At 40.8% G+C, this 25,596-nt stretch overlaps 1 protein-coding gene across 5 annotated transcripts in view; it reads left to right on the top strand.

Moving 5' to 3' along the window:
- The window catches only part of HELQ (helicase, POLQ like), a 40,955-nt gene extending 18,714 nt beyond the window's left edge, over positions 1–22,241 (top strand). Inside the window, exons 10-18 of one of the 5 annotated variants that reach the window (XM_047799630.1) lie at positions 4,915–5,056; positions 5,400–5,504; positions 8,095–8,353; positions 9,221–9,378; positions 10,320–10,418; positions 14,377–14,550; positions 17,495–17,608; positions 18,433–18,567; positions 21,931–22,241. In XM_047799630.1, coding sequence (XP_047655586.1) covers positions 4,915–5,056; positions 5,400–5,504; positions 8,095–8,353; positions 9,221–9,378; positions 10,320–10,418; positions 14,377–14,550; positions 17,495–17,608; positions 18,433–18,567; positions 21,931–22,038 — 1,294 coding nt within the window. In that variant the 3' untranslated portion in view covers positions 22,039–22,241. Of the gene's footprint in view, positions 1–4,914; positions 5,057–5,399; positions 5,505–8,094; positions 8,354–9,220; positions 9,379–10,319; positions 10,419–14,376; positions 14,551–17,494; positions 17,609–18,432; positions 18,568–21,930 lie in introns of those variants that run through there. The other 4 variants (XM_047799626.1, XM_047799629.1, XR_007137611.1 and 1 more) reach the window with 4 other exon arrangements.
- The last annotated feature ends 3,355 nt before the right edge of the window (positions 22,242–25,596 follow it).

Genomic DNA, 25,596 nt, shown 5'->3' on the forward strand with positions numbered 1-25,596 from the left:
CTTAGGACAAAAGATACATATAGATTGAAAGTGAAAGGGTGGGGAAAAATATTTCACGCCAATAGACATGACAGAAAAGCAGGAGTCGCAACGCTCATATCAGACAAGATAGACTTTAAAACAAAAGACAAAAAGAAAGACAAAGAAGGACACTACTTAATGATTAAGGGATCCATCCAAGGAGAGGATGTTACTATCGTCAACATATATGCCCCAAATATAGGAGCACCCAGATACATACAACAAATATTAACTGACATTAAGGGAGATATTGATGAGAATACAATCATAGTAGGAGACCTTAATACCCCCCTCACATCAATGGACAGATCCTCTAGACAGAAAACCAATAAAGCAACAGAGATCCTAAGGAAACAATAGAAAGTTAGACTTCATTGATATCTTCAGGACACTACATCCAAAAAAAGCAGAATACACATTCTTCTCAAATGCTCATGGAACATTCTCAAGAATCGACCACATATTGGGACACAAAGCTAATCTCAATAAATTTAGGAGCATAGAAATTATCTCAAGTATCTTCTCTGACCACAATGCCATGAAATTAGAAATCAACCATGGGAAAAGGAAAGAGAACAAACCTACTGCATGGAGACTAAACAACATGCTCCTAAAAAACCAATGGGTCAATGAGGAAATCAAGAAGGAAATTAAAAACTACCTTGAAACAAATGATAATGAAGACACAACCGCTCAAAATCTATGGGATGCTGCGAAAGCAGTGCTCAGAGGGAAATTTATAGCAATACAGGCCTTTCTCAAAAAAGAAGAAAGATCGCAAATTGACAACTTAACCCTCCACCTAAATGAATTAGAAAAAGAAGAACAAAAAAGTTCTAAAGTCAGCAGAAGGAAGGAAATTATAAAGATCAAAGAAGAAATCAATAAAATAGAGACTCAAAAAGCAATAGAGAAAATTAATAAAACCAAGAGCTGGTTCTTTGAAAAGGTGAACAAAGTTGACAAACCCCTGGCCAGACTCACTAAAAAGAGGAGAGAAAGAACCCAAATAACCAAAATTATAAATGAAAAAGGAGAAATCACAACGGATACAGCAGAAATACAAAAAACCATAAGAGAATACTATGAACAACTATATGCCAACAAATTTGATAATCTGGAAGAAATGGACAATTTTCTAGAATCTTACAGCCTGCCAAAACTGAATCAAGAAGAAACAGACCAACTGAACAGACCGATCACTAGAAATGAAATTGAAGATGTCATAAAATCACTCCCTACAAATAAAAGTCCAGGACCAGATGGCTTCACAGGTGAATTTTATCAAACATATAAAGAGGAATTGGTGCCCATCCTCCTTAAACTCTTTCAAAAGGTTGAAGAAGAAGGAATACTCCCAAAGACATTCTATGATGCCACCATCACCCTCATTCCAAAACCAGACAGAGATACCACCAAAAAAGAAAACTATCGGCCAATATCATTGATGAATATAGATGCAAAAATTCTCAACAAAATCTTAGCCAACCGAATCCAACAACATACCAAGAAAATTATACACCATGACCAGGTTGGATTCATCCCAGATTCACAAGGATGGTTCAACATACGCAAATCAATCAGCATCATATACCACATTAACAAAAAAAAAGGTCAAAAATCATATGATCATCTCAATAGACGCAGAAAAAGCATTTGACAAAGTCCAACATCCATTCATGATCAAGACCCTCGCCAAAGTAGGTATAGAGGGAACATTCCTGAATATAATCAAAGCCATTTATGATAAACCCACAGCAAATATAATCCTCAATGGGGGAAAAACTGAAAGCCTTCTCCCTCAAATCTGGAACAAGACAGGGATGCCCACTCTCACCACTGCTCTTCAACATAGTTTTGGAAGTCCTAGCCACAGCAATTAGACAAACAAAAGAAATCAAAGGCATCCATATAGGAAGAGAAGAGATAAAACTGTCACTGTATGCAGATGACATGATACTCCACATAGAAAACCCTAAGGACTCAACCCCAAAACTACTTGAATTGATTCATAAATTCAGCAAAGTAGCAGGATATAAGATTAACATTCAGAAGTCAGTTGCATTTCTGTATACCAGCAATGAAATATTAGAAAAGGAATACAAAAATATAATACCTTTTAAAATTGCACCTCACAAAATCAAATACCTCGGAATACACCTGACCAAGGAGGTAAAGGACCTATATGCTGAGAACTATAAAACTTTCATCAAAGAAATCAAAGAAGATGTAAAGAAATGGAAAGATATTCCATGTTCCTGGATTGGGAAAATCAATATTGTAAAAATGGCCATACTACCCAAAGCAATCTACAGATTCAATGCAATCCCTATCAAATTACCCATGACATTTTTCACAGAAGTAGAACAAACAATCCAAACATTTATATGGAACCACAAAAGACCCAGAATCGCCACAGCAATCCTGAGAAACAAAAACCAAGCAGGAGGCATCACTCTCCCAGACTTCAAGAAATACTACAAAGCCACAGTCATCAGAACAGTGTGGTACTGGTACCAAAACAGACAGACAGACCAATGGAACAGAATAGAGAACCTGGAAATAAACCCTGACACCTATGGTCAATTAATCTTTGACAAGGGAGGCAAGAACATCAAATGGGAAAAAGAAAGTCTATTCAGCAAGCATTGCTGGGAAACCTGGACAGCTGCATGCAAAGCAATGAAACTAGAACACACCCTCTCACCATGCACAAAAATACACTCAAAATGGCTGAAAGACTTAAATATACGACAGGACACCATCAAACTCCTAGAAGAAAACATAGGCAAAACACTCTCTGACATCAACATCATGAATATTTTCTCAGGTCAGTCGCCCAAAGCAATAGAAATTAGAGCAAAAATAAACCCATGCGGCCTCATCAAACTGAAAAGCTTTTGCACAGCAAAGGAAACCAAAAAGAAACCAAAAAGACAACTTACAGAATGGGAGAAAATAGTTTCAAATGCAACTGACAAGGGCTTAATCTCTAGAATATATATAAACAACTTATACAACCCAACAGCAAAAAAGCCAATCAATCAATGGAAAAATGGGCAAAAGACCTGAATAGACATTTCTCCAAAGAAGATATACAGATGGCCAACAAACACATGAAAAAATGCTCAACATCGCTGGTTATAAGAGAAATGCAAATCAAAACTACCATGAGATATCACCTCACACCAGTCAGAATGGCCATCATTAATAAATCCACAAATAACAAGTGCTGGAGGGGGTGTGGAGAAAAGGGAACCCTCCTGCACTGTTGGTGGGAATGTAAACTGGTACAGCCACTATGGAGAACAGTTTGGAGATACCTTAGAAATCTATACATAGAACTTCCATATGACCCCGCAATCCCACTCTTGGGCATCTATCCAGACAAAACTCTACTTCAAAGAGACACGTGCATGTTCATTGCAGCACTATTCACAATAGCCAAGACATGGAAACAACCCAAATGTCCATCGACAGATGATTGGATTCGGAAGAGGTGGTATATATACACAATGGAATACTACTCAGCCATAAAAAAGAATGACATAATGCCATTTGCAGCAACATGGATGGAGCTAGAGAATCTCATCCTGAGTGAAATGAGCCAGAAAGACAAAGACAAATACCATATGATATCACTTATAACTGGAATCTAATATCCAGCACAAAGGAACATCTCCTTAGAAAAGAAAATCATGGACTTGGAGAAGAGACGTGTGGCTGCCTGATGGGAGGGGGAGGGAGAGGGAGGGATCGGGAGCTTGGGCTTATCAGACACAACTTAGACTAGATTTACAAGGAGATCCTGCTGAATAGCATTGAGAACTTTGTCTAGATACTCATGTTGCAACAGAAGAAAGGCTGGGGGGAAAATGTAATGTATACATGTAAGGATAACCTGACCCCCTTGCTGTACAGTGGGAAAATAAAAAAAAAATTTTTTTAAATAAAAATAAAAATAAAAGTTTACTCCAAATATCTTATTGCTGAATTATGCCTTTCATCAATAGAATAGGTCCTTGTTTTTCTCATTTAGGGATTTTACTTTGAATACTAGGACTACTTTTTTTTTACCAAGTATATCTTTTTTTTTTTTTTTTTTTGGCTGTGCCCATGACACACAGAAGTTTCTGGGCCAGGGATTGAACCCACACCACAGCAGTGACCTAAGCCACTGCAATGACAACACTGGATCCTTAACCCACTGAGCCGCAGGAGAACTCTGTTTTTCTTTCGTGTCGTTTGTCGTTTTCATGTACTTGGAGATCTCAGCTGTCCACTGAGATTTATAAATAAAGAAGCAGGGAGATTATCTCAGGTCAGTGATATCAGTTTTCTCTCACCTCAGAACAGGAGAGCTGGTTGGAGACTTGTGTGTATGTCAGCAGGATTGAAATCACCGTTTGTAGGTCAAAAACCGTTGGAATATGCAATTTCATCTAGTTGACAGTAATACAAATTTATAAGCAAATATGCATATGTTGGTGGTCCATGGTCAGATCCTTCTTTTACGGAGAATCAAATCGAAAGTCTTTTGAGATTATTTCTGTAGTGGATTGACCGTAGAGGTTTGCAACTAAGCAGACTTATGTTCAGGTCACGGTTCTGGTCTTTACCCGTTGTATAAGTAAGCCATTCAGCTGTGCTTCAGTTTGCCCCGTTGTACAAGAAAGCTTAAGTAAATAAAAACATTGTCACCAAAAGTTTTATAAGATCAGATAATGTACCCAAAGAACCTAGGACATCATAGATTATTGGTAAGTAGTCGTTACCTATTACTTTGAGTTAATGTTACTAAACTTAATATCACATGAAATGAAGAGTTTAAAAAAATAGATGCTATTGCTCTTGATGGACCATCACTTTTAATTAACTTTCTCAATTCCATAGGGTTATTTTAAGAGCCCCCTATGTTGCTAAGGAATTTTTGAAGAGGAATCAGTATAAACAGATGATTGGCAGAGCTGGCCGTGCTGGAATAGATTCTGTTGGGGAGAGCATCCTTATATTTCAAGAAAAAGACAAGCAACAGGTAATAATCTGATTGTTCTTCTTGTCTTCTCTAGGTCTTTGGCTTAGCCTTTTCATGAGATCAACTTTTAAAAATTATCAATACTCCTTTAAATAACATTTCCTTCTCCTCTATGATTAAGAATTACAAAGAGTAGTTCAGATATTTTTGTATTTTAGGCAAACAATGAAAAATATATCTTCTTCCATTTTCATGAGGGCTGTTAGATCCTTCTTTTTTTGTCTTTATGCTTTTTATCTCCCCCAGCCTCCACAAGATCTATGCTAAATCTAAAATTTTATGTGGAACACCTTTTATTTTTTATAACATAAAACATAATATAATATTGCTTTAACTCATGTAGGTATTGGAGTTAATAAGCAGACCATTGGAAAACTGTTACAGCCATCTTGTGCAAGAATTCACCAAGGGAATCCAAACTTTGTTTCTCTCTTTGATTGGCTTGAAGGTATTTTAAAATATTTTTTATATCTTATTACTATTATCCAAGACAGCAAAGGTTAAAAAGTTTTGGAAACTCTAAAGAAAATGGAAAAAAAAAAAAGTTGGCTTTTAATTCAGTGTGACAAAGAGCAGTCTGTAACACGATACATGTAGATTTATTTGTACATTTTTAACCCTTTGAATTGTATGGAACAGCTCATAACTGGGCATCCATCAGCCGTAAGAGATTTGGGTGGATATTCTGGGGGCTATGAGGAGCTATAAAGACATGGGAGCCGATGTGGGATGATCCAGTATCTCTGCCCTACAGGGGAAGCTATAGTCCTGGCACCACAAACATTTGTGAGATCAGTGTAGCCTTTATCAGGCAGAAACTTAAAAAAAAAAAAAATTGGATGGGGCACAACAGGAAAACACTCTTTTTCCTAAAATTAGAAATTAGCAGAGTTCCCGTGGCTCAGGAGAAACGAATCTGACTAGCATCCATGAGGACACAGGTTCGATCCCTGGCCTTGCTCAGTGGGTTAAGGATCCGTCGTTGCTGTGGCTGTGCTGTAGGTCGCAGAGGCAGCTCGGATCTGGCATTGCTCTGGCTGTCTGGTTAGCTCCCACTCAGCCCTTAGAGTTTCACTTGGCCTCGCTTCCTCGGGGCAGCCTCCCTGTGCTGCTGAGTCGAGTCAGTCTATCGTGTACTTTATAGAAACACATTCCTTTCCTTTAATAGCATCTATCAGTTTGTAGTTGGAGTCTTGTTACTGCCCTTATTTGGCTAATATTTACCCTGGAATGGAAGCCCTGCGAAAGCAGTATCCACTTTTTTTTTTTTTTTTTTTGGCTGTACCTGCAGCATGTGGAAGTTTCCCAGGCCTGGGATCCAACCTGCCCCGCAGTTGCAACCTATACTACAGCTGCAGCAATGCTAGATCCTTAACCCACTGTGCCACACAGGAACTTCTCCCATTTATTTTCAGTTATCACTGAATCCTAGGGCCTAGCACTGTGCCTGGCATGTGCCACAGTGCTTGGCACTCAGTAAATGCCAGAATTAATGAACAGCTTGACTTTGGAGTTGTACATGGCTGAAGTTGCAGGTTGGGGCAACAGTGGAGAACCCAGCTTTGGAAAATCGTGGGGGCCAGAGGCAGAGGCTGTCCCAGTGGCCTTAAATCACTCCGTCTAAAAGTTTTCACGGAAGGATAGAAAGATGGTATGATAGTAGCTAGAGGGATCAAGTAAAGGGGTTTTTGTTTGTTTGTTATTTTGTTTACCCCCAGCGTTAACTGTAAACAACCAAGTAGAAAACAATATAAAAACTACATACATCAATAATCTCTAAACTGGGCGTCAGTTCTTGAATATCTTAAAAGTACAATTTTAGCCTAAATGAATACGGTATTAAGAATGATCTTTATTGAAAAGAGAAGCTGGAGTTCCGTTGTGGCTCAGTGGTAACAAACCTGACTAGTGCCCATGAGGACGCAGGTTTGATCCCTGACCTCACTCAGTGGATTAAGAATCTGGCGTTGCTGTAAACTGTAGTGAGTGTAGGTCGCAGACCCGGCTCGGATCTGGTGTGGCTGTGGCTGTGGCGTAGGCTGGCAGCTGCAGCTCCAATTCCACCCCTGGCCTGGGAACCTCCACATGCTTCGGGCCTAAGAAAAAGAAAAAAGAAAAAGAGGAGAAGCAATAGGAAATGTCTCTGCCCCACAGTATTTTTTATTATTCCTTATATTGGTTTAACATGAAATTACTACGTAAGCTTTCCAATGGAAATACCCACAGAATTGTAAGAGAAAGCTATATGCTCATTGACTGACTACTTTTCAGTATAACATGTTGATCTTATTGAAATTGGTTCATGGCAATGATGCTAATTCAGAGTCAGCTCTACATCTGAATACCGAATGGCGGGTTAAGCATTACTTCTGACTCCGCCCTTTGTAAGTTTTAAATAGTAAGTAAGGGGGAGAAAAAGGCAGCAAAATGTGGGGGGGGGGGGAGATGGGAATAAATGTGGGGGGGGGGAAGATGGGAATAAAAGGGACAAAAAGAGGTAGAAAACTGCTGTTGATCTTTAGGTGACAAGTCGGGAAAGTATGGCCTGATCCTGTTTTAGACTTACAGTTGTGTTTTCTGTGTGTGTGTGTGTGTGTGTGTGTGTGTGTGTGCGCGTGTGTGTGCGTGTTTAATACAATTTTTAAAGCTGAAGAATGTTTTCACAGGTGGCTGGAGAGGGGACGGAAGGAGGATTTCTGAAGGCAGCTGAGCGGGAATTAGTGATAATTGGTTGGGGGGTAAACAGCACAGCTTTGGAGATATTGTGAAAGATTATTCGAAAACCTAAGGAATCTCTGCATGAGAAGTGTGTAGCTGTTTCATTAGAAGTGTGAATGTGATAACCATCTTCTCCCTTAAGTTGTTTTCCTTGTGATTTTGATATGTCATTATAAAATTACCTTTGTGCAACTATGTAGATTTTTATAATGTTTATTTAAATAGCTTTGAGGTATGGAGATGAGTCATCATCTTGCTTATTATTCAAATGATGCCTTGAATCAGGGAAGATACTCCAATGATGTCCTAAACTGTTTCAGATTGCAACAACTCTTGGTGACATATATCACTTTATGAGCGGTACCTTCTTTGGTGTTCAGCAAAAGATCTTGTTGAAAGAAAAAAGTCTATGGGAAATAACTGTCGAGTCACTTAGATACTTGACAGAAAAAGGACTCCTACAGAAAGACACTGTTTTGACAGAAAAAGGACTTCTGCAAAAAGATACTGTTCAGGGGTCCGAGGAAGAGTTCCAGTATAGCTTTCGTATTACGAAGCTGGGACGAGCTTCTTTTAAGGGTAAGAGTTTCCCTAAATCCCATTACGAATCTAAGGAAATGCACTGGAAAAAATATAAATTATTCTGTGACTTTAAAATGAATGTGTAGTTTCATATTAGTAATATTAGTCTTCTGTTACTGTCAGCCTACTTCAGCCTTAAAAAGTGGGAAAGTGTTTTGAATCATAAGTAATTTAGACTCTCGCCAAAGTGTCTGGAGAAAAACGTGCCCAGTCCTCCTCAGTGCTCCCTCCCCAGGAATACGCATTACGACCCCCGAGCAAGAATGACCACTTGGACTCCATCGTCCCAGACATTTCCTGTAACTTTCCTAACAAGCAGATACATACATCCTTCCTAAGTTTTAGGTGTGTGCATATATGGGGGTGGGGGGTGTCTGTGTGTGTACATGTACCTGTACACACACACACATTACCTCGGGTAAGTGCCTTCGGGCAGCTGGCTTTTCTCGCTTGTGTAGAGCATCCTGGACGTCTTCCCGCGTCACCCCCTTTAACGCTTCCTCGTTGTTCGTTTGGGTCTGTAGTCACCCGTAGGAGGGATGCTGCAATTGATTGAACCACTCTTCTGTGGATGGGCATTGACTGATTTTTCTCACTGTAAACCAGGCTACATGGGCCTCTCTGCTCCTGCATTTTTGGATATGTATGGAAAGGTTTCTCTGGGTGAGAGCCCGGCAATAGAGTAGTTGGGTCAGAAGGTGCGTACTTACGAAACTGCCCTCCGAAATAATTGTGCTGAATTACCGAGTAGGAGACGCCTGCGACTTTCTGCTGCATTTCCGTAACTCCTAAACCGGACTTTCTTCAGCATCACCTCTTTCCCTCTTTGGTGTGAAAGAGGAACTGTCTGTGTCTTTCTTTTAGGGACTATAGATCTGGCTTATTGTGACATCCTCTACAGAGACTTGAAAAAAGGTCTCGAAGGGCTTGTGCTTGAAAGCCTGCTTCATCTAATCTACCTGACAACTCCCTATGACATGGCTTCGCAGTGCGACCCTGACTGGATGGTATACTTCAGGCAGGTGAGACGATAAGACTCTATGATCCGGGCCGCTTGGTGTATTACTCGTGATACGATTTTTGTCAAGTGGCTACTCACTTTTTTTTTCTATTAAAACATATTTGAAATTGGGCCTTTTGTCTTTGTTTTTAAAGGAGTGATGTGGCAGTAGTGTTTTTGTTCTGTTTTGCTTAAATATTTTCTGGGAAATATAAACATGTTCATAATCAAAAAGAAAGAAGGAAAGAATGGTGCAGAAAGGAAAAAAGGATCACCCCTGGTCCCATCCGCGGAGATAACTGATTATTCCTGTGATTTGGTGACCACCGCAGTTTACAATGCCTGGAATGGGAAGAAGGCAGGCAAACCATCCCTGACGACTGAGATAATTGCACGAGAGCCTGTCAGCGTCACGCGTGACGACACAGCAAACCCCGTGACGTTAATACCCGAGAAGGAGCGTCACCTTTACCGCCAGTAGCAAGGGTGGAACTGGCCGTACCTGTAACAAAACCAGTGGCAGAGCACAGTCTGTTACGATTTTGCTGTGAGAGGCTAGATGCGTGAACACATATTAGGGAGAAGCATGTGCAGCTTTTGGCTGCAGAAATTAACTTTCTTTTTCATGTCGTATTTTTTAAATGTTACTCTTAAGTTTTTCGAAGCGGTCCTGTAAAATGTAGTTACTTTTAAAAGCTTTTCCTTTTACCCCCCTTCAAACATCTCCCATATTAAACAGAAGCACATAGTCGGTGGTCTTTAAGTCATTCTACTCAAGTATGTATATTTTAATAATGTATCTTTTAAGCTTGCAATATTTGTAAATACAATTTGTGGGGTTTTTTAATAGCTTTTATAATCAAGAAAAAGTGACGTCACAGTAAATACTGGATTTGGTTCAAATGGCAGACGTTTTGAACTTACCATTCAATTTTTCTACGTATTTACCCTTTTTCTCTATAGTTTAGCCAGCTCAGTCCTGCAGAACAAAATGTAGCTACTCTGGTTGGAGTCTCCGAGAACTTTATTGGGAAGAAAGCATCAGGTCAAGCCATCAAGAAGGTACCATCGTCTTTCTGACATTCCTAAACAAGTTCATTGAACAGAACTGATGCTGTTGTATCATCTCCTTCACTGACTTGATCTTTTGGCTCACATTTTTTTTTCTTTAATATAATTCCCATTCTACTATTTAAAACATCTGAGGACCAGAAATTTAGCTATTTTTTTAAAACAGTGTTTATTTCTGGATGGTGTGATGGCCCTTTTTTGTACCTTTGTATTTCTAAAACAGCCCTGCACATGTGAGGCTTTTATCATGGGAAAAGGTAAACCTTATTAATACAGTTTTCCTTGGGCTGCTTATGGCTCCATTACAAAGTGTAAAACGTTCTCACAATATTTTAGAATCCTGAAAGAAGTTCAGTTCAGGGAGAAAAAGATATTTTCTAGAGACTTTTTCTTAAGGATTCTCAGGGATTCCGATAGCATGAGTTTGGGATTTTTGTTTTCCTTTGTCGCTCTTTGCTGTCCACAAAGAACTCCCAATCTAGTGCTTGATTCATAAAGCATTCTAGAAGATGGAAGTGGAGAAGCCAGTACTCCTAGGTGATATATTTTGGTGTTTTGAAGTTCAGTCAGTAAACAAGAAGCAAGCATCAAATGCATACACGAACTTTACGAGAAGTAGAAGTAATTCTTTGGCAAACATGCCTTCAAATTCCTTAAGTTAATATCATTTCTTATACTTTTTTTCCATTTTTCTTTGGTAATCGACTCTTGTAACTATCTTGCATATAACTTTCCCATTTATATTTTAAATTTACATAGATATTACTGGTTTCAGTGTTCCCATTGTGACTCAGTGGAAAAAAATCTGACTAGGAACCATGAGGTTGTGGGTTCGATCCCTGGCCTCACTCAGTGGGTTAAGGATCCGGCATTGCCGTGAGCTGTGGTATAGGTCACAGATGTGGCTTGGATCCCGTGTTGCTGTGGCTGTGGCGTAGGCTGGCAGCTACAGCTCCCATTCGACCCCCAGCCTGGGAACTTCCATATGCCACGGGTGTGGCTCTAAAAAAAAAAAAAAATTTTAAGAAAACATAGATGTTACTGGTTTCATTTTGAAAAATGGAAGATGGTGTTTACTGACATTTTAATTGAATAGTGCAACTGTCTCTTGAATTGCTATATTATAAAATTATAACTATATCGTACTTCAGTATTCATGTTGGCAATATTTAGATTGGGTTTTTTACCTCGGAAATGACTATATTGTTTTTTTGTTTTGTTTTGTTTTGTTTTTTTGTCTTTTTGCCATTTCTATGGCCGCTCCCGCGGCATATGGAGGTTCCCAGGCTAGGGGTTGAATCGGAGCTGGAGCCACCGGCCTACGCCGGAGCCACAGCAACGCGGGATCTGAGCCACGTCTGCAACCTACACCACAGCTCACGGCAACGCCAGATCGTTAACCCACTGAGCAAGGGCAGGGACTGAACCCGCAACTTCATGGTTCCTAGTCGGATTCGTTAACCACTGTGCCATGACGGGAACTCCCTGCTTTTTCTTCAATAGAGATAATTGTCTGATTTTTATTCTTTATTAATGGAGAGATATCTGATATTGAGCCTACCTGAAATTTCTTGTGATAAATCCTACTTGATCAAAATATATTTTTTAAAATAAATAACTGGGTTATATGATTGGGTTAGTCAGCTGCTATTTAGGATTTTTTTTTTTTTTTTTTTGCTATTTCTTTGGGTCTCTTCTGCGGCATATGGAGGTTGCCAGGCTAGGGGTCGAATCGGAGCTGTAGCCACCGGCCTACGCCACAGCCACAGCAACGTGGGATCCGAGCCGCGTCTGCAACCTACACCACAGCTCACGGCAACGCCGGATCCTTAACCCACTGAGCAAGGGCAGGGACCGAACCCGCAACCTCATGGTTCCCAGTCGGATTCGTTAACCACTGCGCCACGACGGGAACTCCAGAAATGACTATATTGTTTAGACCTTCAAAATGTTGAATAAAAATATTTCTTAAAACAGGCTTTTATGTCAAACTCTATAAAAATAAAGTAAAAACAAAATCATATTAATTTGGAACTCATTACCAAATAATAAGCTTTTATAAAGTCTTATTAGAATAATACATCTTTTAAAACTTGAATCAGAATTTTTTGTCACATTTTATGAAATACAGTCAATAAAGTTTGTTTAATTGATAATTAAATATAGAAAGGAGTATGGGCATGAATTTATCTTAATTACAAATAGATTAATTACTAGTTTAATGTTTTTTGTATGATTGTTTTGTTTTCTAGGGCCTCACCTGTGGCCTATGGAGGTTCCCAGGCTAGGGGTCAAATTGGAGCTATAGCTGCCAGCCTACACCACAGCCACAGCCACAGCAGCAAGGGATCTGAGCCGCGTCTGTGACTTACACCACAGCTCACAGCAACACCAGATCCTCAACCCACTGAGTGGGACCAGGTACCACATTCTCATGGATACTAGTCGGGTTCATAACCTGCTGAGGCACGACGGGAACCCCTAGTTAAATGTTTTAGAAGTATCCTAGTGTAGAAAAAATTCTACAGAACATCTACTTAAAATCTAATTGATTTCTCCACATTGAAAAAGACCTTTTCTTTAAACATTCCTTGTAAAAGATCTTGAAATTGGTATAATGTGGCTTATCTTGCCACGTGATATTATATCATTTTTCTTGGCTTGGAAAATACATTCTAAGCAAAATCTACCTTGACTCAATTTATAGTTAATAATGAAGATGCACTAAAATTGGGAAATTAAAAAGTGATCTACTCCTACCTGTTATTCAACTATCATGCTTTTTTCAACTTAGTGCTTTTTAAAAGGGTGATCCAGTGTCAACATGCAGAATCCATAATTCTTACATCAATATACCACCCTAAGTTCTCATCTCAAATGTTCTTTTACTTTAGTAAAGGATATAATTTTATATTTTGTACTTATTTTACTCTTTCAGGTTCATCCTTTTTCTCCCCCCTTCTGATTGAGTAAATGTGAATTCCTCGATCTATTAGTTAGCTTGATATTAGCTGTGAAATGCTTTACACAAAAAAATAATCACTAGACACTGCAGGCAAAAGCAGTGCACAGCACAGAAATTGTCAACTACAGGAAGCATTTTTTTCTCTTGTAGTATTTTAACTTTGGTTAACCATAAGTATTTATTATGACCATGTGGCAACCATCGACCTTAATACTACTCTTAGTTTACAATATAGACGAGCTTGTGAACATATTTGTCTAAACAAATGCATTTGTCTAATTTATAATCACAATCACACACATATACAGCCCACAAATACTGCAGCAAATTAAGGGTGTCCCCAGCTCCTTCACAGCAGAAATGTATTCTGTCACAGCTCAGGAGCCCAGCAGTCTGGAGCCGCGATGGTGGTTTCTTCTGGAGGCTGAGGAAGGGCCCACCCGGCCTCTGATAGCTTTCGGTGGTTGCCGGCAGCCCTTAGACGCAGCCCCCCAGCGTCTGCCTCCGTCTTGCCATCACCTCCCTCGGTGTCACTCTGCTTCTCTCCTCTCGGAGAGGGAGAGAAGTCATTGGAGAATGGACCCTTCAGGGGCCCCTGCACCTTCAGGACGATGGCATCGCGAGATCCCTAACTCACTATGTAGGCAGAGCTCCTGGTGCCAAAGATGGTCCCTTTCAGAGGTACCAGGGGTTGGGACTTGAACACGGCTTTTGCAGGGAAGACCGTTAAACTCGGACACCACCTGTCGAAGGAAGTTTAAATTGGAAACCATTTGGCACGCTTCTCCTTTTATACTTGGAAAAGAGATCTTGTGACCCAACAGAAAGTACATACGCTAGAACCTGGTTTTTGTGTACGTGGAACTGTTCTGTCCCGCTTTCCTGGACTCAACTTAATTCGCTTTAGCTTTTGTCCAACTTGAACGTAAAGGACGTTTTTTGCAGAGCTCGTCCCATCCCCAGCGTGTGTTTGTGTCTTTCTAGAAGGTGGACAAGACCATCGTCAACAGACTCTACCTGTCTTTTGTCCTGTATTCCCTGCTCAAAGAGACCAGCGTGTGGCGTGTGTCTGAAAAATTTAACATGCCTCGAGGATATATACAAAATCTTCTTTCTGGAGCCGCGGCATTCTCCTCGTGCGTGTTGCATTTCTGTGAGGTAATCCCGCTAGATAGATGATGTATGCTCTGCGCATCTTCTGTTTGAACTGTTACTAAACTCAAAAACCAGTTGGTATCATCTCACAGTTGACTTATTACAAAACACTGAAATTTATTTAAATATATCTTTGTTTTTATCCACTTACAAAAGTACTATATACATACATATAATATACAAAAATGACAGAATCAACTGAAATGTATAATGAATAAGTCAAAAGTACCTATAGTTATCCGTACTCTTAGAACTACCATCAGTAGTTTCAAGTGTTTGGAATCAGCTCTCAAATAACATTTCTCCGTTGGTGTGGCTTCTGCGTGTCTTTCTCCTGAGTGATGACAGTGTCAAGTGTAGGATTAGTATGTTCCTGATGTCCAGCCACCTGCTGATTGCCTAGCGCCATACTCTCTCTCTCTTTCTTTTTTAGGGACACACCCTCGGCATATGGAAGCTCCCAGGCTAGGGGTCAAATCAGAGCTGCATCTGTGACCTACACCACAGCCATAGCAATGATGGATCCATAACCCACTGAGAAAGGCCAGGGAACGAACCTGCATCCTCATGGATACTAGTTGCTTCATTAACTGCTGAGCCACAGTGGGAACTCCCCATGTACTCTTGATTGCTGTAGTAATTTCCTATTTTTGCTTCCAATGTCAGGCAGCCACTTTAGTTTCTATATCAAATGTGTATTTTATAAAATAAATCAAGAAGAAAACTTTATTTAGGCCATATGCATGTGGGACGGATTTGTTTAAGACTTTCTAAAAGAGGCTTTCAGAGTTTCCTTAAATAATGCAACAAAGCTTATCAGACTTTTCTACCCAGATAATTTTTGATGAATTTATAATACAAGCTGTTTTTGCTAATTAAATTTATTCTTTTTGGGTGGCATAGTAATGCTTATTTCTGTACTTCTGTACTCAATTTTTTAAAAACTTGGAGTTCCCATCATGGCTCAGTGGAAACCCATTTGACTAGCATCCATGAGAACCCGGGTTTGATCCCTGGCCTTGCTCAGCGGGTTAAGGATCTAGTGTTGCCGTGAGCTGTGGTGTAGGTCGCAGACATAGCTCGGATCTGGCGTTGCTGTGGCTGTGGTGTAGGCCGGCAGCTGTAGCTCCAATTCGACCCCTAGCCTGGGAACCTCCATATCCTGCGAGTGAGATCTTTTTTAAAAAAAACTTTTTTTTTTTTTCTTAGCCATGAATTCTACTTTTAAACTTAAAATCGAATTCATGTGCCCTGTCTTATTCTGTGAATGTATATGGCAGTTAATTCTGTCATATGTGCTAATGAAGAGAGTAAATAATCTACAATTACTTGGCTTTGGATTGATTGATAATTATCTTTCTAAATACCTTTGACTTATCTGATTTGTTGTTATTGTTGTTGATTTAAATTTTTTATTAAAGTGTAGTTGCTTTTAATGTTGCACCAATTTCTGCTGTACAGCAAAGTGACCCCGTCATACATGTGCACACATTCCCTTATGCTGATTTTTAAAGTTTAGCTTCAATTTCCTCATTATGTGCTAGCTAATCAGTAGACCAAAAACATGGATAATAAGAAAAGCTGGCCTTTATGATGTATTTTCTTAAGCTTTCTGTGTTCTTCATATTTAAAGGTGCATTCTCTAATATTCTGTTTTTACTTAGCCCTCCAAGGATGTGAGCCTTACAGAGTTGTTCACGTGAAAGAATTGTAGGTTCAACGTGAAAAACAACTATGATTTGATAGTTGACCCTAGGGTCAGTCTACCTGACAACTCTCGTGAATGTATTTTCAACATTTTAAAGGTTTTTTTTATAAAAGATTGTGTAAGCAAGATAAAATAGTATACTAGTCATATTAGTTAAGATGCTTTTAGCTACAAGTAACAGAAAAACCCCATAGAAATTTAAACCATAAGGAAAAATGGTTATCTTATATAGCAGGAAGGCCAGAGCGAAAGCACTTTGGGATCGATTGACTCAGTCATTCTCCTGAAGGTTTTGTTTCCTTCTTTTTATGCTGCCATCCTTAGCGCATCGACTACTTCTCGTGGTTGCAAAACAGCTAGCTAGTGTTGTTCCACGCATCCCAAATGCTCACAGTGGTACTCAAAGGTTAGAAAGGGAACTTAAGAAAAAAAAAAACTGTTATAGAAAATATCAACCATATATTGAAAAGGACAAGATAATATATAAGGAATATCCATTTACCCAGCAGCTTTAAGAATTACCAACTCATGGCTTCTGATATTATTATTATTATTATTATTATTATTTGTCTTTTTGCCTTTTTCTAGGGCCACACCCATGGCACATGGAGGTTCCCAGGCTAGGGGTCGAATAGGAGCTACAGCTGCTGGCCTACGCCAGGGCCACAGCAACTCAGGATCCGAGTCGTGTCTGCAACCTACACCACAGCTCACGGCAATGCCGGATCCCTAACCCACTGAGCTAGGCCAGGGACCGAACCCGCAACCTCATGGTTCCTAGTCGGATTTGTTAGCCACTGAGCCACGACGGGAACTCCTGATGTTATTATTTTAAATATTGCTGTACTGAGCTTTCTCTTGCACTTGAATCTTTCCACATGTAGTGTTTTGTCTTCAGGATAAATTTCCAGATATAGGAATTGTCTCCAGTCGTTTGGGGAAGAAAAACTTTGCATCCACTTTGGCCGATGTTTTGATACAAATGAACAGAATTCTTCCTATTGACTTATTTTTCAATTCCCAGCCTGTTTCCTCACCCTAAAGCCGTTTCATCAAATTGCTCAGTCTCTGCCCTGTTTCCTCATAGTATTTTTGCTTGGAGTCTTTGTTCACCTCTGGCTTAACCCAGCTTCCAGAGTTTGCCCAAGGGAGAGTCCTCTGTGAGGCCACTACCATGAAAACTAGACTTTGAAATAACTTCCCAAATTTAAAGTCCGCATATTTCTTTGTACTCTGCAGGAACTGGAGGAGTTCTGGGTCTACAGAGCGCTTTTGGTGGAACTGACCAAGAAGCTGACTTACTGTGTAAAGGCAGAGCTGATCCCTCTCATGGAAGTGGCTGGAGTGTTAGAGGTTAGTAGCGCCCGTATCTTGAAGGTGGTGACGACAACTAACAGAAAAATCCGGTTTTACTGTCGTGTCACAGCTTAAGTGACAACAATAGCCTTATTGCTCATTTTTCATGGGACTCTTTTTTTTTTTTTTTGTCTTTTTAAAAAATAAATTTCTGCCATGACCTCCCAGAAATCCCTGTTCCTCCATGAGCAGTTCTGGTGAAAAATCACATTTGTGGGAAAAAATAACAGGGGAGCCAGGGGGGCCTTCCCTACATATGTGTGTGCTACCCTCATTCTTAGCATCCCTTCCTTCCTCCACCCCAGCAAAGAGTCCCGCTTCTGTCAGTGTAGACAGTGCTTGTGGAAGGTAGTGGTAACTAGGTGGATTGTTTACATTTTTTAAGAGAGTGGGAATAAAGTATCTCCAGCTGGTTTCTTTACTTTCTGTTTTGCGCGCGCGCACACACACACACACACACACACACACACGTGCCCCGAGCAGATGGTGAGAACATTTTCGGGATATTGCACTAAAGCATTTGATTGGGGATCTGAAATAACACCCATAGCCTAAATGCTCTAGTGAGTTTCTCAGTTCCGATTGCAACACACGTCAGTGGACATAAGCTGCACAGAAAGCCAGCTCTCTGCGGTCAGGTGGGAACCACCCAAGTGCATCTTTTAAAAATTCTCCGGATGCTAATGTGTTCTCTCTCCATATTTACTTCATTATCTTAGTTTATTCCTGTCTCTTGCATGTGAATGTTTTTCCTTCAATAAGATACTTATTTTTTCCTAAACCCACATTCTGGTCCCAATGATTTTTGTCATACTTTTCAGGGTCGAGCAAAACAGTTATACAATGCTGGTTATAAAAGTCTGGCACACTTAGCTAATGCAGATCCTGAAGTGCTGATAAGGACCATTGATCATTTATCCAGACGCCAGGCCAAGCAAATTGTTTCATCAGCCAAGGTAAGCAAACAAACCATTATTTAATCTTTTGATATTCTGCAGTGTAATCTCCTTACATTTTAGATATAAAAGCAAAAACATTTGACTATAGATGCAAAAGTGTACACTCAACAATATGTGGTTAAAAACAGTGCATGTCTTAGGATACAAAGCTTGCTAACAAGAGGAAAAGGGGCTCCTGAAAAGTACAGACACCTTCAAGCGTTCACTGAAGTGCAAGGAACTCTGGGACACGTTGAATTCTGCCTCTCACCCCTCCTCACAGAAGTCCTTTCCTCAGCATCCCCGACACCCGGTCTTCCCACCTTTAAACGCCTTCGCTGACCAGGACCTTACAACCTCCAAAATTAGGTAGTTCTGTGTTTGGACTCAGAGCTTTTACAAAGAGCGTCCCAATAGAATGAGGCTGCCTTAAACTGTCAACCGTGGCACCGTGACGTTATCCTGTGGAGCCAGGCTCTGCCTCTGTGCGTCTGGTCATTCTTCACATACTTAAAAACAGCTCTGTTGCCCCCAAGGGTTTCTCTTTTTCTTTTCTAGCTCTTTATCTGTGGTAAGTAATCTGTAGCCTCATCTAGCTGGAGGCTGCTCCCAACCCTGGTTTCCCTCTGCGGGACATGGTCCAGTTTGTCATTACCCTCCCACTCCATGTGGGTAAGTGCGTCACACAGCATCTGGGATTATTTCCTTCTCTTCTTCTTTTTTGTCTTTTTTTGCCCTTTCTAGGGCTGCACCTGCAGTATATGGAGGTTCCCAGGCTAGGGGTCGAATCAGAACTGTAGCCACCGGCCTACGCCACAGCCACACCAACACGGGATCTGAGCTGCATCTGTGACCTACACCATAGCTCACGGCAACGCTGGATCCTTAACCCACTGAGTGAGGCCAGGGATCAAACCCACAACCTCATGGTTCTTAGTCGTATTTGTTAACCACCGTGCCACGACGGGAACTCTGAGATTATTTCCTTCTTGATCTCAACTTTAGTTCTAGCCTTCTGGTCTGAAATTGCAGTTTTTTTTTTTTTTTTTTTTTAACTTCGTTGTTATGCTATTGTCATATATAGATCAGAATTAGCTAAAAAGTAAATTTCCATTTTACTTTTTGGGATCCTGCTCACATTGTTTATATTACTTTAATTGACCTTCACAAGAGCCCTTCAAGGTGGCAGAGCTGGTTTTATATTAGGTTACATAGGACACGTGTTCCATTAGATTAGTTCTTTGGGTTGGTAGGAATGAAGTTGCAGTGATTTCCATCGCTGTAGCACTTAGCACATTTTTCAGCCGGTAGTAGATGTTTAACAAATATTTGAATAAATAAAGAAATGAGAGTAAAAGAAATTAAGTGATTTACCCAAGGAAACACAGCTCGTCAGTAAGTGGTCGAGCAGGACTGTGGAGTTAGACTATTATTAAGGCTACAAAGGGAGCTGCCACAATAATGGCCAAAATAAGTGGCTTTCACTGTTTATTAGACAAGTGCAAGCACAGGCAGTTCACGGGTGACACGAGGAATCCGTGGTGTGTCCCAGGACCCACCCTACCTCTGCCTCATTGCTCAGCCAGCCTTGATACCTGGTCTCCATCTTAGGGATTAAGGTCCATGCTCCTGTTCCCACTGTCTCTTCTGCTTTCCAGCCGCTTGAAAGAGCAGAGTGGATATGCCGTGCAGGATTTTGAGTAGAAGAGTCGGTTAGAGGTTGCAAATAGGGGAGCCAGAATGGAAATAAAGAAACCAGCTATGATTATATTGAGGTTAAACAGTTTTTTGTAGGAATGCCACGAAAATGACGCGTGTCCTTAGCACATCATATCAGGAACTACAGGATGTCACTTTATCCCATTACTGATAACGTCTTTAATCATTTGGTTAAGGAAGTGTCATCTGGCAAGTTTGTCTACTGTCAAGTTTTTATTTTTCCCTTTGTAATTAGTATTCTGGGAAAGGATACTTTGGGACTATGCAGATGCCTTCGTCTTCATTACGCTTTCACACAGTTGTTTTAGCATCCACTGATCATTTTTGCCTGACTCGCTTATTTCTATATCTGTCAAATGGTGACTTTCTACCTCCGTTATTCCTTCTACACTTATTTATTGGCATTTTACTTTGAGAAAAGATTTCCCTTCCCCATTTATTTCTCCGTTTATTTATATCAGAATGAACCATTGTTTCATATTTATCAAGGAGTTACAACCCATTACTATCATTAAAGATGGCCTCAGAGTTGGCCAGCAGGTGCCCCTGCCAGCTGGTCCCTGGGCCTTTTTGACCTGTTCCCATTATTACTGGAGTACTTAATTTCTGGCTCTATCTGTCAAGGCTAGTCATTGGGAACAGACACCACACAGTCATTTGAACAGGAAAGTGTAATGTAAAGAATGAGTCACTAGTAACAGAGGGTACTAGTTGGCTTCTCAGGGAGAGACAAATTGCTGCAAGTATTTTGCTGTTCATGGCGTCCTCTGTGTTCTAGTGATGCTGACAGTGAGCTTGGGTGGTTTACTTGCTACTCTTGTTGGTCTGTGGAGTGTTTACAGGATGTGCTGGGAAGTTCATTGCTCACCATTACCTCAGCTGCTGGAAAGCTTAGCTAATTACATTATAATTCCCTTTAGATAATGCTAGAAAATGCTAGGTTTTATATCGAATTGGTAGAGAGTGGGTTTTTTCTCTATGTGATTTTGTTAAGCTTTTTATTACAGAAATGTTATAAGTAGTATAAGTATTTCATACCAATAATATACACAAAACCCAGCTGCAACAAACACCAACATGTTACTTCTAGTGTTTTAAAGAAAAAGGGGGAAGATCATTATTCAGCAAATACTCATTGACACCCATTATGCACCGTGTTTAGAAATACTTCCTTTGCTCGTTATGCTTCTTTTGAAATTAACCATGTTAACTTTAGGAGCTGGAATAAAACTTCTCTTTGAAACTTTGATAGGTTTTTAAAAGATAGCATACTAAACTTTGAGGAGTAATGAAATACATATATAAAGGATAATATTTTCAAGAACTAATTAAATTTTTGCAAAGTTGTCTTGACTTTTATAGATTAAAAGTTAAATTTTAAGTGGTTGACTCTTCAATAAAACAAATCTTTGAGAGTATTAAAGCTCCCTTATTTTTGGTATACCAAGCGCAATGATCAGCTAAAGTGGCTTTAACTAAATGCCTCAGCTTCATATTCTATAATCATTTGTTCTTAAGTGGCTCTCTTTCAATCTCATTATCAGTTTTAATGTCTAGATTGCTGATATGTAGGGATTCCTACATGGTAGATGATGATGGTAAAATGTTAGCAGTTCTCTAGCAATGCGTGTTTTTGCCTCATGTCTTGATTTTTCATCATAGATGCTGTTGCATGAAAAAGCAGAGGCTTTGCAAGAAGAAGCGGAAGAGTTATTGAGATTACCTTCTGATTTCCCTGGAACGATGGCCTCTTCCACCGAAAAGGCATGAAGCTGTCTGATGAGCACTTTTATATATGAATTATCTCTTATGTATATGTTTTATTAAAGACTCCCTCTAATTTATAAATGAAAAAATATATTTTAATTATAAAGAACTATTGATGATGTTTGAATATACCTCTTACCCATAATTGCATAAATAATTACACATTTCTCTGCTTCAAAATCTGGTATCTGGCATAAAATGAAATCTGATTTTCTCAACACACCTTTGTAACCAGATCTTTCATTATTCTCTAACCCATTTCTTTCATCAAACTGGACTATTGGAAATCGTGGAATTTTCCCTGGACTTCCCAAACCCGCCATTTGCTATTCCCAGTGCGTGGAAAATTATCTTTAAAATGTACTGTATACGTTTAAGTTTCACCTCAAAATGCACGAATACTTTAAATCTCAAATAGAAATGCTTTCTTCTCTGACACTGTCCAAGTTCAGCCCCGCCCCCACCCCACACTTGGGTTCTTTCCCTCCTCTAAGTATTGTGAGCCCCTCATTTAGGCCCGTGTCTTTTTAATGCCACTAGTCTGAGGTCTCCTGGAGGCCAAGTCCTTCGTTATCATCTCCCTGCCACACAGCACCTACCACGGCTTTCTGTGCAAAGGAAGGACCTCTATAAGAATGAATTCTGCTCAAATGAATATTTGAAAGGTTCTCTTTAAACATAGCTTAAATATAGCCTTCCCCCCTCCCTTTTCAGATTCATAGGTTAATGTAGATGACTGGTTAAACTAAGAAAAAGTCGTAACTAGCAATATTTATAAGTACTGAACTGGCTTAGCTAAAGTTTTCCTCACCTGTGAGGCATCCATTGGAAACTTCACAAATAGATCCACAGTCTAAGTTCTTTGGGCTTTAACATTTTCTTTTCTTCTTTTCTTTCCTTTTTTTTTTTTTTTTTTAGGGCCACACCCACAGCATATGGAGGTTCCCAGGCTAGGGGTTGAATCGGAGCTACAGCTGCCAGCCTACACCACAGCCACAGCAATGGGGGATCCGAGCCACATCTGCCACCTACACCACAGCTCACAGCAATGCCAGATGCTTAACTCACTGAGTGAGGCCAGGGATCGAACCTGCAACCTCATGGTTCCTAACCAGATTCGTTTCTGCTGCTCCACGACGGGGACTCCTGCTCTAACGTTTTAGATCATTATAATATGGACGCACCTCGGAGATATTGTGGGTTCAGTTTCAGACCACCATGACAACGCAGCTAAGCAAGTCACATGAGTGCTTTGGCTTCCCAGTGCGTGTAAGGTTACGCTACACTACCCTGCGGTCTGTCATGTGCAATAGCAGTATGTCTAAAACAGTATGTATACACCACAATTAAGAATACTTTGTTAAATACTAACCATCATCGGAGCCCTTAGTAAGTCATAAATCTTTGTGCAGTGGATACATCAAAGCTCACTGATCAAAGAAAGATCACTGTAAGAAATACAATAACAACAAAAAAAGTTTGAAGTATTGCTAGAAATAGCAAAGTGTGATAGACGTGGAGTGAGCAAATGCTGCTGGAAAAGTGGTGTCGTTAAAGCAACTTGCCCAAGGTCATGTGAGATTAGTTGCCCAGAGGAGGGATTTAGACCCTGCCAATCCCGGGTCCAAGTCTGTGCCCTCGACTACTATACAGTATTGTCTCGGGTGAATTTCCCATTTTGTCCTAAGTGTTCCTTTCTCCTGCCGTTGGCTTTGCCCCTAGCGATACACTGCACCCCTCCCACCTCGCCCCTTCGAGTGAGGCGCAGGACGGCATCCTGAGGTCCTGGTAGGATCCCGGGCTGTACAGCACGTATTCCATTTGTTGCCGCTGAAAGGATCCCAAAAGAGCAGCTGGCTCGCTTGCGGGCGGCTTGGGTGCAGCCACTGAGGTGTGTTCCAGAGTCCAGTCTTCAGGGTGTTAAAATCTAGAAGCCCCCTCAAAAAACAAAAAACAACCACCTCCAAAAAAATCTAGAAGCTGCCGTTTTATTAGTCTGCCCGTGTGGGAAAGGCTCTAAGTCCTGGTTCTTGCGCACCAGTGCATAACAGACCGATTCGTGATCCCGCTTGAATTCGTTCACTGAAGATTAGAGACGGCAGGGTGGGAGACTATCTTTACAGAAACTAGGAAACCCTGTTCCTGTGGTCTCTCTCAGCCCCGATCAATGTCCCTCGAGGTCTGTCCAACGGAAAGGCTACACCGGGGGAGGGATGGGAGATGAGCCCTAAAAGACAAATTTTTTGGCCACGCCCGCAGCATGGGGAAATTCCTGGGCGAGGGATCGAACATGCGCCACAGCAGCAACCCAAGCCGCTGCCATGACATCACCGAACCCTCAACCCTCTGTGCCACAAGAAAACTCCAAAAGATATTAAAATGTAAAGAAATTGGAACAGTTCAGCTCTTGAGAAGAATGGAAAGGGAGCCCAGTGGAAACGGTGGAGAACAAAAATAGATTCAAATACATTTAAAAACTTAATGTTTAGTAAACATGCTCTTTTCAGGTTTGATGGTTAGAAACCCAGGTATATCTAGCTTAAAAGAGAAAATTCAGTACCCAAATTCTCAAACCATGGCAGCGATAGGACGGGAACCAGAAGGCGCCTCGGAACCAGCCTCCTCTTCTTTGCCAGGCAGCTCTGGAGGGACTGGCCCGACAGCTTCAAGTCAAGGCGAAAAGAGCTCTCCTCGGGCCCTGCATGGAGAGAAGCCCCGGGGGGATTTCTGATTGGTCAAACTCTGATTGCCCACCTCTGTATCCTGGGTGTCCAGTGTTTTAGTTTTTTCAGCAGTCAGAGGGGAGGGGTGACAAGCAGAGAAATCAATAGCCAGTACAGGTGCCACTTGGGTCACAGAGAAGAAGACAGATGACTCAGTGAATGGAGCTCGAGCAACTGCTGCCTCGAGTTTTAGGAAAATGCTAAGCTGAATTTCTACCTGTGTCCTTAAACCAAGTGAAATTTTAGACAAATGAAAGGGTTTGAGTGTGGCCATTCTGATGGTGTCAGCTGAATGCACTGAAGCGTTGGGAATGTACCTGCAGTTCCTTTGTATCAAAAGCTTCAACATGTTAAAATATCAGCAACTCCAATGCGGTGTCTAGCTCCCCTTATTTTTTCCAAGCTATGAGTAAGCTTGCCCATTTCTAGGATGCCTAACTTCACCAAGATCTGTCTTTCTTTTTTTGGAGGAGGGGTGCACCCGCAGCATACAGAAGTTCCCAGGCTAAGGGTCAAATCAGCTGCCGGCCTACACCACAGCCACAGCAACTCGGGATCCAAGCCACATCTGTGACCTACACCACAGCTCATGGCAACGCCGGATCCTTAACCCACTGAGCGAGGCCAGGGATCGAACCTGCAACCTCATGGTTCCCAGTCAGATTTCCTCAACCACTGAGCCACGAGGAACGCCCAAAAAGAGTAGATTCTAACAGGTGCTGCTGAAACTTCTTGCTTGTCGATGCAGCAGGAGGAAACATCTTTCCCATTGTATATTCCAAATGCATAAATGGCTAGTGGCTTCATTCACACAGATTCATAATGGCTAGTGGCTTCA

This window comes from Phacochoerus africanus, chromosome 10, assembly GCF_016906955.1.
Source record: "Phacochoerus africanus isolate WHEZ1 chromosome 10, ROS_Pafr_v1, whole genome shotgun sequence".
NCBI lineage: Eukaryota > Metazoa > Chordata > Mammalia > Artiodactyla > Suidae > Phacochoerus > Phacochoerus africanus.